Source organism: Chiloscyllium punctatum, chromosome 45 (assembly GCF_047496795.1).
Source record: "Chiloscyllium punctatum isolate Juve2018m chromosome 45, sChiPun1.3, whole genome shotgun sequence".
In the NCBI taxonomy this organism is placed as follows: Eukaryota; Metazoa; Chordata; class Chondrichthyes; order Orectolobiformes; family Hemiscylliidae; genus Chiloscyllium; species Chiloscyllium punctatum.
The window spans coordinates 21,947,776-21,966,505 of NC_092783.1; the positions used below are offsets into that span (position 1 = coordinate 21,947,776).

The 18,730-nt window shown below is 42.9% G+C and overlaps 1 protein-coding gene and 1 long non-coding RNA gene across 2 annotated transcripts in view; one reads left to right on the forward strand and one right to left on the reverse strand.

Moving 5' to 3' along the window:
* LOC140467216 (sodium-coupled monocarboxylate transporter 1-like) overlaps positions 1–17,613 on the forward strand; it is a 21,408-nt gene extending 3,795 nt beyond the window's left edge. The window contains exons 2-4 of the mRNA XM_072563440.1: positions 12,363–12,466; positions 13,959–14,053; positions 17,350–17,613. Of these exons, the coding sequence (XP_072419541.1) occupies positions 12,363–12,466; positions 13,959–14,053; positions 17,350–17,460 (310 nt within the window). The 3' untranslated portion in view covers positions 17,461–17,613. The remainder of the gene's footprint in view (positions 1–12,362; positions 12,467–13,958; positions 14,054–17,349) is intronic.
* Positions 1–18,730, reverse strand: part of LOC140467217 (uncharacterized) — a 95,269-nt gene that overhangs the window by 38,164 nt on the left and 38,375 nt on the right. The window lies entirely within an intron of this gene.

Genomic DNA, 18,730 nt, shown 5'->3' on the forward strand with positions numbered 1-18,730 from the left:
TTGTCCCCATGATCCAGAATATGGAGGATGGGAGGGCTAAGATAAATGAGTAAAAATGTTAACAATCTTTGACCCAGGCTTGGAACTTGAATGAATGAATTGAATTGAATTGAATTTATTGTCATGTGTACAGAGACACAGCAATACAGGCAGATCACATAGTTAAATAGCATAGATAAGTAAATAATAGGTAAACAGTGGCAAAAACAAAAACACAGGTCTTAGCAAATGTTAAGAGTTTGTGAGTCTGTTCAATATTCTACCGACAGTAGGGTAGAAACTGTTTCGAAACTGGTTGGTTTAGGCTTCTGTACCTTCTCCCCAGTGGTAGAGGTTGTAGAAAAACATTGCCAGTGTGTGGTGGATCTTTGAGAATGTTTGCGGCCTTTCCTTGACAGTGGGCCTGGTAGATGGATTCTGTAGACGGGAGGTTGGCCTTTGTGATTGTCCGGGCCGAGTTCACCACTCTCTGTAACCATCTTCGATCTTGAATGGTACAGTTGCCATACCAGGTAGTGATACATCCAGACAGAATGCTCTCAATGGTGCACCTATAAAAGTTGCCAAGGGTACTCGCCGTCATGGACTGTTTCAGTATCTGAGGAATCATGAATAGTGCTGAACATTGTGCAATTATCAGCAAACATTTCCACTTCTGATCTCATATTGGAAGAAACATCATTTATTGTCCCCATGATCCAGAATATGGAGGATGGGAGGGCTAAGATAAATGAGTAAAAATGTTAACAATCTTTGACCCAGGCTTGGAACTTGAATGAATGAATTGAATTGAATTGAATTTATTGTCATGTGTACAGAGACACAGCAATACAGGCAGATCACATAGTTAAATAGCATAGATAAGTAAATAATAGGTAAACAGTGGCAAAAACAAAAACACAGGTCTTAGCAAATGTTAAGAGTTTGTGAGTCTGTTCAATATTCTACCGACAGTAGGGTAGAAACTGTTTCGAAACTGGTTGGTTTAGGCTTCTGTACCTTCTCCCCAGTGGTAGAGGTTGTAGAAAAACATTGCCAGTGTGTGGTGGATCTTTGAGAATGTTTGCGGCCTTTCCTTGACAGTGGGCCTGGTAGATGGATTCTGTAGACGGGAGGTTGGCCTTTGTGATTGTCCGGGCCGAGTTCACCACTCTCTGTAACCATCTTCGATCTTGAATGGTACAGTTGCCATACCAGGTAGTGATACATCCAGACAGAATGCTCTCAATGGTGCACCTATAAAAGTTGCCAAGGGTACTCGCCGTCATGCTAAATTTCTTCAGCTGCCTGAGGAAGAAGAGACAGTGTTGGGCCTTTGTAACCAGTGCGTCCACATGAAGAGTCCAAGAAAGCTTGTTGTGGATGACCACTCCCAGGAGCTTGACACTCTCCACTCATTCCACCTCTGTGTTGTTAATGTGTAGGAGGGCATGAGTAACATCCTGCCTAAAGTCAACAATGAGTTCCTTGGTTTTGCTGGCATTGAGAGCAAGGTTGTTCTCAGTGCACCATTTTTCCAGGTCTTCCACCTCCCATCTGTAGTCTGTTTGGTCACCATCTGAGATTCGACTGACATGGTGGTGTCATCAGCAAACTTGTAAATGGTATTAGTCTGGTATTTAGTGACACAGCCATGGGTATACAGTGAGTACAGTAGGGGGCTGAGTACACATCCCTCGGGGGAACCAGTGTCGAGTGTTAGTGAGGATGAAATATTGTCCCCAATCTTCACTGATTGTGGCCTGTCAGTCAGGAAACTGAGGATCCAGTTGCAGAGAGTGGGGCTTAGTCCAAGATCACTGAGTTTAGTAATTAGTTTCAAGGGGATAATAGTGTTGAAGGCTGAATTGTAGTCAATGAGTCGGATTCTTACATAGCTGTTCTTGGTGTCAAGACGTTCTAGGGAGGAGTGAAATGCAAGTGATAAGGCATCTGGCGAGGATCTGTTGATCCAATAGGCAAGTTGGAGTGGGTCATGAGTAGTGGGGAGCCTCGAGTTGATTAATGCCATGACCAGCCTTTCAAAGCACTTCATGCCCACCGAAGTTAGGGCCACTGGGTGGTGGTGATTGAGACATGCTGCATGAGCCTTCTTAGGCACAGGGATGATGTTACCCCTCTGGAAACAGGCAGGGACAGTGGACTGCTGCAGGGAGAGGTTGAAGATGTTCGAGGAGACCTCTGCCAGTTGATCTGTGCATGCTCTTAGTGCACGGCCTGGTACTCCGTCTGGTCCCATCATTTTCCTTGGATTCACACGAAGGAAAACTGATCTGACCTCTGATGCAGTGACTGTTGGGATAGGTTCGTTAGGACTTGTCGGAATAGTGTTACCTCTCCGTTGAAATTCTGCTCAAAGTGAGCATAGAAGGCGTTGAGACGATCTGGGAGGGTTATGTTATCTTGCACTGTCTCTTCTTAAAATCTTTGATGTCAGTCAGTCCTTGCCATAGTCGCCAGGTGTCTATCTGGGTCTCTAGTTTGGATCAGTTTTGGTCCTTGGCTGTCTTCCTGGCTCTGTGAAGATCATACTTGGATTCCTTATATTTGAGTGGGTCTCCTGATCTGAAGGCCTCACACCTGATTTTTAGCAGGTTCTGCATGTCCTGATTCATCCAGGGTTTCCTGTTGGTGAACACCTGGATTGAATTCCTTGATATGGTTTCTTCCACACACTTGATGGTGGTGTACTCGTCCAAGGTACCTGCAGACAGTTTGAACTTCTTAATTGGTCTTAGTTCAGATTATGTTATCATTCTCCTGACTTCTTTGTGTAGGAAGGAGGCTTCCATTTTTAGTGTCATATGTGGTTCTTTCGTACAATTTTTTTAGTCTTAACATTGGAAGAGAAGAGAAAAAGTCATGAAGGGCCAGGTTTCTAAGCACACTGGGAATGATAATAACTGTTAACAACAGGAGCAACGGAAGACATACACCAAATTTCCACTACAGCTGACACCATCCCCTTATCTCCAAACCTTACTTTAAACCTCTTCCTGATGCTCTGTGAATTCTTTTCTAGTTTTCTTTAATGAGAATTCTGTAATGACTGAAATGGGAAAATCACTTTTCTAAAAAAAAACCAAAGGATTGTTACACTTTTTAAAGACAAATACCCTGACACTCATTGTAAGTACTTTTTACACAGCTGCTTGTTCAAGTAATAATGGAAGTTGGAGCTGGGATATAGATATGATTGAAGTTTCAGCTGGCCAGAAGCAGCTAACCAGTGTCTAAACTAGTGACCAACTATTGATGATAAAGGCAAATAGTGATGTGATCGATATGAGACAGATGAACAGCTTGGAGATGTGAATGAGATAGTCATAGGCGACTAGATTGCCACAAAGGCAAGGTTGTCTCCACTGTAGTGCAAGGCATCTCAGGTCTGAAGATAACCAGTTTATTACCCCAGTCCAGTTGTTGTAAGCTGTGACAAGTAGAAACCAGTAGCCCTATGTCTCCTGAAAATAGGTGAGAGTATCTGGAGAAAGAAGATAGAGAAGCAGCGTTCTGATTAGTTCAAAGATCATTTTGGCAATCGACATGGACAGAGACCACTGAACCGGCCTTTCTAGTTTTTCTTGCCATAAGAGGATAAAGGATGTGTACATATGGTCGAGGCGACTGAAGACAGTTGAGGTTTTGGAAGAATATCTGGACTGTAAGACCAATTTGAAACAAGGAATGAAGAGGGTTAAAATGGGTCATGAGATATCCTTAGTGAGCATGGGTAAGGAAAACCCCAAAGCCTGTATAAGGAGCAAGAGAGTAACAAGGGAAAGGGTGGCCCACTCAAGGACAAATGAGGAAAGATATGCGTGGAGTCAGAGAAAATGGGTGAGATTCTTAATGATTACTTTGCATTAGTATTCACTGAGGAGAGGGACATGGCAGATGTTGAGGTTAGGATAGATCTTTGATTACTCAAGGTCAAGTTGGCATAACGAGGGAGGAAGTGTTGGGTATTCTAAAAGGCATTAAGGTGGACAAATCCCCAGGTCCAAATGGGATCTAGCCCAGGTTACTGAGGGAAGTGAGAGAGGAAATAGCTGGGGCTTTAACAGATATCTTTGCAGCATCCTTGAACACAGGGGAGGTCCCAGAAGACTGGAGAATTGCTAATGTTATCCCCTTGTTCAAGAAGGGTAGCTCGGATAATCCAGGTAATTACAGACCTGTGAGCCTGACATCAGTGGTAGGGAAGCTGCTGGAGAAGATACTGAGGGATAGGGTATATACCCATTTGGAAGAAAGTGGGCTTATCAGTGATAGGCAACATGGTTTTGTGCAAGGGAAGGTCATGTCTTACAAACCTAATAGAATTCTTTGAGGAAGTGACAAAGTTGATTGATGAGGGAAGGAATGTAGATGTCATATACATGGACTTTAGTAAGGCATTTGATAAGGTTCCCCACAGTAGGCTGATGGAGAAAGTGAAGTCGCATGGGGTCCAGGGCATACTAGCTAGGTGGATAGAGAACTAGTTGGGCAACAGGAGACAGAGAGTAATATTGGAAGGGAGCTTCTCAAAATGGAGACCTGTGACCAGTGGTGTTCCACAGGGATCCGTGCTGGGACCACTGTTGTTTGTGATATACATAAATGATTTGGAGGAAGGTGTATGTTGTCTTATTAGCAAGTTTGCAGATGACACTAAGATTGGTGGAGTAGCGGATAGTGAAGGGGACTGTCAGAGAATACAGCAGACTATAGATATGTTGGAGAGTTAGGCAGAGAAATGGCAGATGGATTTCATTCGGACAAATGTGAGGTGATGCATTTTGGAAGATCCAATTCAAGAGCAAACTATACAGTAAGTGGAAAAATCCTGGGGAAATTGATGTAAAGAGAGATCTGGGTGTTCAGGTCCATTGTCCCCTGAAGGTGGCAATGCAGATCAGTAGAGTGGTCAAGAAGGCATATGGCATGCTTTCCTCCATTGGATGGGATACTGAGTGCAAGAGTTGGCAGGTCATGTTACAGTTGTATAAGACTTTGGTTCGGCCACATTTGGAATACTGCATACAGTTCTGGTCACCATATTACCAAAGGGATGTGGATGCTTGGGAGAGGGTGCAGGAAGTTCACCAGGATGTTGCCTGATGTGGAGGGTGCTAGCTATGAGGAGAGTTGAGTAGATTAGGAATATTTTCATTGGAAAGACTGAGGTGGGGGGGGGGAACCTGACTGAGGCTACAAATTCACAATAGGTGTAGACAGGGTGGATATCAAAACAGCAGCAGGTTTAGATCGAGGATCTGGATCGGCGTAGACCTGGAGGGCTGGAGGGCCTGTTCTTGTGCTGTAAGGTTCTTTGTGCTTTATTCTTTGGATCCATTTAACTATGTTCCTTTTCTGTCTCTATCTGTGTGGAGAGGGGAGTTTATAAGGGGGTTAGAGTCTTAACTGGGAAAGCTTTATGTCAACAGTTTGCAATTGTTTATATATAGTTAGAGTCGAATGATTTGTAATAAACAGTCATTCTCGTTAAGTACAGAAACCTGGTCTGTGCTTTTGGTCAACCTGGTTCAGAAAGACAGAGAAATGGGGGAGTTCTGTGTAAGTTTTTAAAACTTTGATCCACAATACTATACACTCTCTCACACACACATATGCACACATGCAAAAAACACTCTTACATACACACTCACGCACACCCTGTCTTTCACACACACACACACACACTCACTCACATCCATACGCACACCCTCTCACAGGCTTATAGTCCATCACGCTCACGCAAACACACGTTCACATGCACTAACACCACATGCACACACTCACATGCACGCACACATACATTGAAGTCTATGGGGTGAATTTGCATTTGCAGAATTATGTTTGCAGATACATTCTACTTTGCTGAAAAAGCACACAATCTGCAGGCAGTCAAACATTTTGTAAGTTGAACCAGTCCGACTCAAGATTGGGATACAGACAGACTCTAACCCCCACCTTTAATACAATGTCTGAGCTGAGATGCCACTTTTTTAAAATATAAAACCTTAAGTTATCTCAAGAATGTACTTTAAAAGAGTTCTGGGATTTACATATTAATGAACCGAAACCTGGAATCCATTCTAAAAGATGAAAGACTTAACAGCACTCTAGGTTTGTTCAATATATTGTATCAGTTGCATGATACTGTAATCTTTTGCTATAAATTCTGTGTCTTATGATATTGCTCCACAACCACCTGTTGAAGGAATACTGGTCTGAAAGCTAGTGCTTCCAAATAAACCTGTTGGGACTACATCCTAGTTTTAGTTTAGATGTACAGTGTGAAAACAAGCCCCTTCGGCCCAACAAGTCCACACCAACCCTCCGAAGAGCAACCCACCCAGACCCATTCCCCTACATTTAACCCTGACTAATGCACCTAACACTACAGGCAATTTTTAGCATGGCCAATTCACCTACCCTGCACATCTTTGGACTGTGGGAGGAAACCAGAGCACCCGGAGCAAACCCACACAGTCGCCCGAGGCGGGAATTAAACCCAGGTCCCTGGCACTGTGAGGCAGCAGTGCTAACCACTGAGCCACCATGCCACCCCCACGGTTGTTGTGTGATTTGTAATTTTGTCCACACCAGTCCAAGACTGGCACTGCACATCAGAATTAGAAGAGACAGCAAGTGAGTTGGCAAGACAAACAGATTATGGGTCACTTGAGGCATGAGGGAGTTTGGCAAGGTTGGATTGTATTTATTTTAATACAAGGAGTCTGACAAGGATGATGAGTTGAGGGCGCAAATTAAAATATTCTGGAACTTTTACTCTGGTGTTGTGTTCACTGTGCAGGGCGATAGATTTAAGGTAAGGGCAGAAGGTTTAGAAGAGGTTTTTCACTCCGAGGGTTGGGATCTGCAACATGATGGGTTTATAGAGGTCTACAGGGCAGAAAAGGAGCTATGACCATGCCTCCAGGAGATACTGACTATCCGTCCCGTTATCCTCGCCTCGCTCACTGCTCTAATCGATACTGCCTGCCCGTCCTGGGTGCCTCGCCTCGCTCACTGCTTCAATCATTACAGACACCCGTCCAGAGATCCTCGATTTGCTCACTGCTGTAGTCGATACTGACTGCCCGTCCCGGGACCCTCTCCTCGCTCACTGCTCTGATCGATACTGACTGCCCGTCGTGGGATCCCCGTCTCACTCACTCCTCTAATCGTTACTGAGTGCCCGTCCCGAGATCCACACCTCACTCACTCCTCTAATCGTTACTGAGTGCCCGTCCCGGGATCCTCACCTCACTCACTGCTCTGATCGATACTGACTGACTGTCATGGGATCCCCTCCAAAGAGTCATCCATTCCCTTATCTGTTGGTCCACCGGATAGAAGGTGGCCTTCCACTGGTAAACCCACCAACAAGACTTCTAGGGTACCATTTGAAAAGCAGGGTGGTAGTTTCTGTTTCAGAGACATAAAGACCAAATCTTTTTGTTTTCTTGTATTCTTGATTGTGGACTGAAATGAGAAAAGGATTTTTAAAAACCAGTGGTCATGGAAGGTTTGCTGTACTTTTTAAAAGCAAGCTGCTGTTATTTCTTGTAAGTGCAGTTTACAGTATTTGTTCAGCCACTGGCAGAAGTTTCGATGCAGGTGGAGCAGCATCAGGGAGTGTGTACACATTTTGATTGAGCTGACTATCAAATAGTTGGTAGATCTCCAAAGATGTGCAGGTCAGGTGAATTGGCCATGCTAAATTGCCCGTAGTGTTAGGTAAGGGGTAGATATGGATGTAGGGGTAAGGGTGGGTTACGCTTCGGCGGGGCGGTGTGGACTTGTTGGGCCGAAGGGCCTGTTTCCACACTGTAAGTAATCTAATCTAATCTAATCTAATCTATGCAGTGAACACCAGTTATTGATGGCAAAGGCCTTCTGCTTGTTGGCAACTATGTGATGGGCTCCCAGGTAGCTGAAAAGCTTGTGGGTGTGAACGAAATAACCAGAAACTCTCAGTTGTCTAAAAGGGGAGGTGGTGTTCTTTTCTGTGCAGTGAAGAACACTTAAAGTCTGAAGAAACCCATTTATTATCCCTCGCCAGTTGCTGTAATCTATTGCTCTAAACTGAAAAGTAAGAGACTTTATCAGTTGTAAACCAGTCGTTCTGTGTCACCTGTAAGCCAATGAAACAACCTGGAAAGAAAGATTTAAGGAGCAGCAAGTTCTGGCAAGTCAAAATGATCATCTCAGCAAACCCTATGAACAGGAATCATTGAACTGCCTTCCCTGCTTTTCCCTCCTCTCATAACATCAATTGGTTTTGTGTCTGTCTGCATGTGTGTAAGGGATGTTTTATAAGAGAGTTAGAGCTTTAATCAATCAAGATATATGTTGACCATTCATCTATATTTCTGTATAGCTAGAATCTGTTAATTTACAATAAATAGTCATTCAGAAGTAAAATACAGGAACATAGTCCATGGTCATGGTTAACCTGGATTGAAAATAAAGGTAAATTGGAGAATTTTGCGTACTTTGATATCTTTAACTTTGGTGATGACTCCAGGGATAGCAGAGCTTAATTTCCTGTGTGCTGCCCGATTGAGGCATGACAAAGTTTGGGGCTTGTCTGAAGTCAATTTGAAAGAAAGGCAACATTTGACTTGGGAGTGGTGTTAGTAAATGAAGCAAGGGAAGGCTCTGACCTGCATTAGGCACTAGAAATGAAAAAGGATTTTCTGCAAGTGACAGGGTTGTCCTTAACATTCTTAAGAGAACTTTCAAAACCCAGGTTGATTGAATTGAGAGTAAATTGGGGATAGCATTGCCTGACAAGTGAGAAAGTAAGTATTATTGAGGAGAAAAGAAAATGCTGCGGATACTGGAAATCTGAAACAAACAAGACATTCTGGAGAAACTCAGCAACTATGCCAGTATCTGTGGAGAGAGAAAAACAGTGTTAATGTTTTGAATCCAGTATGACATCTTCAGAGTTGAAGAGGTTTAGAATTTTTTTTGTATATGTTTAAAAGTGATGGAGGAGGAGCAAGGGGTGCGGCAGCCCAGTGCAAAATATAAATGGGTTGTTAATTGTGTTGAAAGAGCAATAGAAGTGTAAAAGTTGTGTAAGCTAAGGGAGGAAATGGATCTTAAGATATAATTGAAGAACTGGCAAGCTTTGGAGGAAATGCACATTGGGTCGCAGTGACGAACTTCAGGAGAGTCAGGAAATAGAGGGGAAGCTGAAAGGTCTGAAGGTGGGTAACAGAAAGATAAGTTGCTGGAAAAGCTCAGCATTTCTGACGACATCTGTGAAGAGAAATCAAAGTTAATGTTTTAGGTCCCGTGACCCTTCCTCAGAACTGATGGTAGCTAGGAAAATATTGGTTTATATGCAGAAGATAGGGCAGGGGGAAGGGGAAGGAATAAACAACAGGCAGGCATAGAGCCCAAAGAGAGAGAAGAACCATTAGACAGACAAAGGAGTCAATAACAGTGTGGCTGGGAGGGCAAATAGTTGTTAATGGAGACTGTTAGTGGCTAACAATAGGTAGTGTGTAATGGCAGACTATGTGATAAGGCATAGTGTGTGTGGTAGGGGGCTAGGACATGGGGTAGTTCATGCCCTAAAATTATTAAGTCTGGAGGGCTGCGCAGTCCCCAAACAGAAAATGAGATGTTGTTCTTCCAGCTTGCACTGAGCTTTGCTGGAGCACTTCAGCAAGGCTGAGACGCCAGGGAACAGGGGTGGGGTGTTAAGGTGGCAGGCGACTGGAAGCTCAGGATCTGTTCTGCAGGCAGAGTGGAGATGTTCTGTGAAGCAGTCATCCAATATGCACTTTGTTTCCCCAATGTAGAGAGACTACTGTGAGCAGTGAATCTAGTAGACTAGATTGTGAGAAGTGCAGGTAAAGTGCTGCTTCACCTGGAAGGTATGCTTGGGCCAGAGGAGGCAAATAGGCAGGTGTTACACCTTAGGTGGTTGCAGGGGAAGTTGCCATGGGGCTGGGGGGGTTGGTTTGTTGGGAGTAAAGGAAGAGTGTGCCAGGGCTTCCCAGAGGGAATGGTCCCTGCAGAATGTGGACAAGGGAGGGGAGGGGAATATGTGTCTGGTGGTGACACCAGGCTGGAGATGGCAGAAATGGCGGCTGATAGGATGGTAGATAAGGACAAGGGAGGGAAGAGAGGGGGAGAGGGTGGAAGTGCGGGAGATGGGTTGGACCCCATTGAGGATCCTGCTGACCATGGTGCTGGGGAATCCTCAGTTGAGGAAGACGGTGGACATTTTGGAGGCTCCCTTGTCGAGTTGGCCTCATTAGAACATATGTGATGGAGACAGAGGATCTGGGAGAATGGGATGGAGTCTTTACAGGAAACAGGGTGCGAGGATGTATAATCCAGTTAGCTGTGGGAGTCGGTGGGTTTATAGTAGATATTAGTGACCAGTCTCTCCCCAGAAATAGAAATGTTGAGGGAAAGAAGAGAGGACTCTTTCTTTGTCATGCCCAAAGGTCATTAAGGTGGGGACGCAGGGGGACAAAACTGTGACCTTTGCTGAGTACAGAACGTTCAGCATTGGAGAGCAGAAAGTTAGAAGGGATTGTGAATACACTACAGCAGGTGGGATTGGGGGAGGGGTTGGAGTCAGAGGGAAGGAGAGGGAAGGAATGTTCCAGAAGGCCATGGGTATCCCTGTGTTGTTGCATCTTGTGAGCCTTGATGCCTGAAAGGAAAAGGAAATGTTTCTTACTAGCACAGTGAATGGCCAGAGGCTGAAGTGGAACTGCGCATTGGTACAGCCCTGAGCCAGCATGTTGCAATGCTGTTCAAGAGAAATGTCAAGAGTGTGTATGTGACACCGCATGGCACTGAGTGTGAACCTCAGGGTACAGCAAGAGCAGCTGTCTGTGGAACGTTGAACACCACAGAGATACCTGTGATCCTGGGCTTCAAACATCTGAAGCACAAAGGGATTTCGGAGGCCTAGTTCAGGATTCCCTTAAGGTCAACTGCATGTTTTCATTGTCTGTTAGGCAAGTGCAGTTTTGGCAATCATTTCAAGAGGGCTAGAATGCAAGAGTAGGGATGTACTGCTAAGGCTGTATAAGGCTCTGGTCAGACCACTTTTGGAATACGGAGAGCAGCATTGGGACCCGTATCTAAGGAATTATATGCCAACCTTGGAGGGAGTACCAATGATGCTCACTAGAACAATCCTGGGAATGAAGGGTTTCTTATGTGAGGAGTGTTTGAGGACTCTGGGTCAGTACTTGATGGAGTTTAGAATTATGAGGAGGGAGTCTTATTGAAAGTTACAGAATACTGTGAGTCCTTGGATGTAAAGGAGATGTTTCGACGAATAAGAAAGACTAGGAGCCGAGGGCACAGCCTCAGAATGAAGAGATGCCCTTTAGAACTGAGATGAGGAGGAATTTCTTCAACCAGAGGGTAGTGAAACTGTGGAAGTCATTGCTGCAGAGGGCTGTGGAGGCCAAGTCCTTGAGTGTCTTTAAAACAGAGATAAATAGGTTCTTGATTAGTCAGAGTGATGGGGAGAAAGGAGGAGGTTGGAGTTGAGAATCCTATCAGCCATGATTGAATAGCAGAGCAGACTTGATGGACCAAGTGGCCTAATTCTGATCCTGTATCTTATGGTCTTACGTTGATGGTGTAGGGACATCCACAGTGGTGTTGGGAAGGGAATTCCAGAATGTTGACCTAGTGACACTGAAGGAATGGCAATATAGTTCCAAGTAAGGATGGAGTGTGTTTTAAAGGGGAATGTGCAGGAGTTGGTTTTCTATGAATCTGCTGCTGTTTTTTTTTGGTGGAAGAGATTACAAATTGGAAGATACTTTAGCAAGGAGCCTTGGCAAATTGGTGAAATGTGCACATGGTACAACAGTCACTATATATCATTGGTGAGGCAGTGAATGTTGAAGATGGTAGATAATATCTGATCCTAGAACTTCTGAAGAATTCACTCCACAAATGACATTTCCAGTTCCCAAAATTGACCTACTGAGAGTACTAATTTAGTCACGGACGGTGTTATAGGATAAAAATGTCCATACTTAGCAAACGTACAGGCAGCTTCTCTACCATCAGGCTGACTGGGACTTGAGCCAACTTCAGGATTTGGAATATCAGTAAATGAACAATTACAGTCCTCAATCTAAGTTCCCTTTTATCAACACAGTCTATTTCACAATAAAACACCATATGATCTTTGCCATACTTCAACCCCAATCTTAAATATTGCTAAACAGAAATTATAATTTGAAGCTATTTGTCTTACAGTCATCAGAAAAGCCTTAATTCATAGTTTTCTCTGAGCAGTGTTTAAGTTCTGTACTACCAAACATTTTAGTGACAACCTTTAATTGTTTTCTCATTTTCAATTTCAGGCCAGCAATCGCAGACACTTTGTATTCACTCTCGTATCTTTACTTGAGCCCAATCGGTACACTGATTGTCATGGTTGTTGGTCTCATAGTCAGTTTGTTGACAGGTGGGTGCTTCCTCTATGAGTTTATCAGGGCTAAATAGGCTGGTGAGATGGTAACAGTATTTTAAAGAGCCATAAAGAAACATTGATATCAATTTCCAAGAACCAATAAGATATCAAGAACCAATCAGATGGAGCCAAGAGGATGTTCTGCTACACAGCCATTCCCAAGTATGAGCTGCTATCCTGAAGGAGAATGAATTTTGGGCATCCACACTTCACAGGAGATTCCAACAGGAATGAGTTTAGGAATCCAGATTTTTGTGGCAGATTCTGTGAGAATGACTTTGGGAACCTATGCTGCAGCTGATCCCTCTGGGAATGAGACAGGAGATCCACACTTTGCACTAGATCCCCATGGGAACAAGATTGGGAATCCACATTTTGCACCAGACCCCTAAGGGAAAAGGTTGGGATCTACACAGTGAAGCTGATCCCTATGGGAATGAGCTTTGTGGATCTATACTTTGTGCCAGTTCCCCACGGGAATGAGATTGGGGAGCTCCACTTTGCAACAGATTCTAGTGAGCATTAGGTTAGGAATCCACACTGCGGCTGATCCCTACAGGAATGTGATTGTGGGTCCACACTTTGCAGCAGAATTCCTATAAAAATTAGTTTTTATGGGTCCACATTTCAGTTTCTAACATTGACACGAAGTATTGCTGATGAAACAAAGCATAAGTTAGAGTTTCCTCCAACAATGCAGTGGAGGACAAGCTAGTTACTGACATCGAGCAAAAGTCAATTTCAAATCTACAAGCTTTTGACCTGAAATGTTAACTTTGTTTCTTACTAGATAGATGATGCAAGCTGATGCAGAGGATTTCCACTATTTTCTGTTTACATCACAGATATTCAGTATCTACTGAATTTTGCTTTTGTGTCAGGGTTATTTTATTCTTCACAAATTGAAATTGACTGAATTTTCTGAGACTTCTTTTAAATGTAAACTTAGTTTAACTGAAGCCGTAACTTCATTAAAAAATCAAAGTGTTGGCCGATGCATTTTCTATATTGGCTGGAAGACCATCACAGCACAATTCTTGTGGCTGACTTTACACTTCAAACGTTGTGAAAGTTTTGTTGTCAAGATGGTGCTGTATGCTAAAAGGACATTTACCACTGTACCACAAGAGCCCTTCTTTGGCCTCGACATATTTTCTAATTAAACCCTTCAAAAATGTGACCACACACCTCTGGAGCAGGTGTGACTTGAACCCTGGCCTCCTGTCTCTGAGGTAGGGACATAACCATAGCACCACAAGATCCTTCTAAAGCCTACTGCACCTGGTGTTCCCAGGCAGTTTCCCAGCCAGGTACTAACCAGACCTGAATTTGTTTAGCATCTGAGATTAGTTGTTTCATGATGGTGACTGTGATCAGCTGTTTGCTCCTGACATCACCGAGCATTTCTCTAATCTCAGTAGGTTTTCAGAAATGTTGTTCTTGTCATGTGATTGATGTGCACTGAATCCACTACTGATTCCCACAGGAGGGAAGAACAATGTGGTGGACAAGAAGCTCCTGATGACTTACAAGGATTCGCTCTGCTACAACATCTATGTCAACAGAAGTGTCCATTCGGAGGTACTCAACAATGATTAGCAGAGATAAAGGATGGGCTAGCTCAGAGAGAGAGTTAGGATAAAGGGGGCAATTTTAGGGAGGCACCTGTAACATGTGGAGTGTCCCAGAGATCAGTGCTGGGGCTGCAGTTGTTTACAATACATATTAATAACTTGAATGAGGAAATCCAAGTTTGTGGTGCACACAAAAATAGCTGGGAAGGCAAATGGTGGCATACAGACTTCTGTGTGTACAGGAGAATCTTGGCAGATGGAATATAATGTGGGAAGCTGGGAGGTAATAGAAAGCTGCAGCCTAGATATTTGGGAGTTTGTGACATAAGTCACAAAAATCACATCCAAGTTCAGCAGGTATTAGGGAAGTCAAATGAAATGTTAGCCTATATTTCAAAGGGAATGGAAAATAAAAATATGGAGGTCTTGCTAAATAGTGCTAGGCACTTGATCACAACAAGAATACTGTGAATAGTTTTGGTCCCCTCATCTAAGGGATTGGAGGCAGATCAGAGAAGGTTCAATAGGTTGACCAGAAACTAGACTAGCCATATAAATACATTGGTTATGAGAGTAGGTCAGATGCTAGGAATCCTGGAACGAAAACTCATCTCCTGACTCTCCAAAACCTGCCCATTATCTGCAAGGCACAGGTCAGAAATGTGATGGATTAATCCCCACTGGCCTAGATAATTGCAACTCAAGCAACATTCAAGAAGCTTGAACACTCTGAAGGACAAAGTAACCACCACTGATGCTCAGTAGCAATCATGTATATCATCTACAAGATGCACTTCAGAAATTCACTAAGGCCATTTAGATAGCATCTTCCAAGATTCTCCTGCACACAACAAGTCTGTATAATTTTACATTACTGGAGAAACTGAGGACCTGCAAATGCAGGAGATCAGAGTTGAGAGTGTGGTGCTAGAAAAGCACAGGCAGCATCTGAGAATGCTGCTTGACCTGCTGTGCTTTTCTAGCACCACACTCTCAACAAGGACCATTACCATCTAAGAGGACAAGGACAGCCAATTCATGCGAACGCCACCAACTGCAGGTTTCACTTCAAGCAACACACCATCCAGAACTGTAAATATATTGGCATTCTTTCACTGTTGCTGGGTTATAATCCTGAAAGTCTGCTCCAACAGTATTCTGGGTCCACCTGCAACACATGCATTGCAGTAGGTAAAGAAGGCAGCTCGTCAACACTCCTTCTCAAAGGCAAGAGATGGGCAATAAATGCTGACCCAGCCAGAGATGCCCACATTAGTGTAGAGTAGATTACGAAAAACATTAACAACAGATATGGTAGAATTTTCTCTCGAGGAGAAGTTGAGTAGGTTGGGCTTATATTCGTTAGAGTGTAAAAGAATGAAACCTTACTGAAAATGTATACTCATCAAATGTATACTCATGGTTGAAAACAGTCAGATATTTAATCAGTAAGGGAATCAAGTGTTACGGTAATACGGTGGGAAGGTGGATTTGAGGATTATTAAATCAGCCATGATCTCATAGAACAGCAAAGCAGACTCAGTGGCTGAGTGACTTACTTCTACATCTTATGGTCTTGAGGATTTATGCACGAGAATGACAATACTGCTTCAACTGTGGTTTGTGCATTGATGCACGTTTTGGACCAAATTACAAATTCTCTTGTGTTTAGTGTCACTGGTTTCACGTAACTGTGCCCCTTATGATCTGGAATAGGCCTTTACTCCATAGTCTGGAGTGACGTTCAGTTGAAGAACTGGGAATGTAGATTGTAGATAATGTTTCAAACAGTGAACAGACTAATGAATAGAGTGATTTACTAACTACTTTATTACATTCCCCATAGCAGACAACAATAATAACTCCACACTGCTGCTGTTGGTGTGTTAAATTGACTTTTCAAGCAAAATTGTGTAGTCATTCCTGTGTTCAAAAAGATTCTTGAAGATTAATATTTTCAGTAAATCTCCCCAGCTATGACTCTAATTCCACCTAAATATTCATTTTACACAGTTTTACACGTTTTGCACTCATGAGAAAAATAATTCTCAATTTGAGTTGATTTCTTATTATCCTATTGAAATATTTTAGTTTGAAGCAGTATTCTGGCTATAGTAGACATAATAGTTAATTTTTCACTAATTACTAAGAATCCTCTGTCGTTTCTAGGTAGAACAGTTCAAACTTTTCCAGTCTGGTCACTATTCTCTAAATAGTTTTGAGTAGCTCTCAGTCTGAGACAGCAGATCTCAACTCCAATGGATCACTTGGAAAACTAGCACTGGGAGTGGTTTTCAGCTGCTCACAGAATTCTGAACTGGTGTGAATTGGAAATCCCGCTGTCCCCTCTAAACCATTCTTATTCGTGTGCTCATCCAAATGCCTTTTAGACGTTTTAATTGTATGAATCTCCATCACTTTTCTGGCAGCTTGTACCATACATACACCACTCTCTGCATGAAAATGTTACCCCTCAGGTTCTTTTTAAATCTTACCCCCCATTATCTTAAACCTATGCTCCCGTGGTTCTGGACTTCCCCACCCTAGGAAAAGACCATGGCTATTCACTCTATCAAAGTCTCACATGATTTTATAAATCCTTATAATGTCATCCTCAGCATCCGATGCTCCAAGGGGAAAAAGCCCCAAACTCTCCCTATGACTCAAACCCTCCAGTCCTGGCAATATCCTTGTAAATCTTTTCTGCATCCTCTCCCCTTTCACAACATTGCTCCGATAGCAGGATGACCAGAACTGTATGTAGTATTCTAAAAGTGGCATCATTAATGTCCTGTGCAGCTGCAACATGATCTCTCAACTCCTATATTCAATGTTCTGATTAGTGATGGCCTGCGTGCCACATGCCGCCTTCACTACTATCTACCTGCAACTCTACTTTCAAGGAACAACAGCATTCACATGTAGCCACAGGTCTCTTTGTATTGGCATGAAAAACCTGGAATCTGTAATCAACCTGTCTCAAACATGATGGAACATATCTCTTGAACAGGTAAGACTTGAACCCAGACGTCCTGGTCCAAATGTAGGGACATTATGACTGCATCATAAGAATGCTGAACTAAAATAAGTATTTCCATGGTATGTTTTAAGTGGTCACCAAAACTTTGTTGATAAAAATCAGTTATGCTGACGTAACGGTTGATCATTTGAGGGAAGAACCTGAGGATGCTACTGGCTCTATATATTTGCAGGGTAGAGAGATTACCATACACAAAAGTAGAAGAAACTGTGCTGTATTGACTCTAGTTGTTCCTTTAGTCATTGTCATTTCTGTACCCACAGAACACAATTGAGAAGGAGGAGCTGCAAGCAATAGCTGACGGGAAGGACACAGTCAGTGACCAGGAGCCTGATTCTGACAAACAAAATCTGGAATTCACAACAAACGTATAGTTAACATGTGGGCTTTCTTCAATAGAAGTACAGTGAACAGTCATCAGGCTGTGGAGATGTCTAACACAATGGCTTATATCTGTGTAAAAGATTGCTGGGCTAGAAAGATCACAAATTTCTTCCCTCCCTCCTCCCAATATTCCTCTTCCCAAACTGCAGTGTAAATGAAATCATTTTTTCATTGCATTTCCAGTGAAATCAAATTAGCAGAAACTGCTCTGAACAGTTTTTATATTAATAAGCTTTAAACATTTTAATGTCTGTGTTTTTAAAACATTTGATGCTGGCTGCATTGCTTGGGTCAGTGTTAATGTCTTACCCACATTAACAACCCTCAGTCTCTTTCCCCAAGTGACTGTGACAAGATCACAAAGTCAAACAGAACCTGTGACTGTATTCCAAATTCCACATGCCATGTTTGTTTGGAGTGTGGGGATTGACTGTAGACTGTTATTTGCAAATCAGACAAGTTTCACATTCTGGAGTGACTTTAATCAGATTTGGCACAATTTTGTGCAGCTTCTAGCTCTTTGTCCAACATTTGCCAGCAATACTTTGGCTTCATGAGAGTTACTGCTGAGAATGTAACAAATTAAGGACCATCCCGCTCCCTATCCAACTCCATTGTGCTGCCCGTCCACCCTATTCTCTGTCCATTTGCACACCGTGCCCATCCCTGTTCCCCACCCAAACACACTAAATTCCCCACTGACTCTGTTCTCAAGTTAGACCGACCCAGCTGTTTATCTAGATTCTACCTTTCTCAGCGTCATTTCTTACTTGATGTTATATTGAATTACAGAATATGTTCATGTACTGTAAAGTGTAACTTAATTGATAATTGCATTAAAAGTATACCAATATTTTTCTTCCACACCATTAGAAGAAGTGGTGAGATTATGAATCCAATTCACACTGCACAAATTAGATTGATACAAACTCTAACACACCAACATGCCATAAATTAGAAAATGATTCTGATCAGAAGGGATACAGGGTATGCTTACAGGAATAGTCAGAGCGTGGTGGTAAATGTTGGCACCAAACAAGATAGAGGAAAAGAACAAGAAATGCACTGGTACAGTGAAGGCAATATCAAGAAAAAGGGTCTTCAGAATAATCTTGATGCAGGATGAGAGTTTACAGCATGAAGAATTCTGGGAAGCAGTGTCAGAGGGTGATGGAACAATGACTGGAAGGGCAGAGTTAACAAAAAGCCACAAATAAGGCTGTTAGATATTGTTGAAGCCGGCGTGGGGGTGTAGCTGTT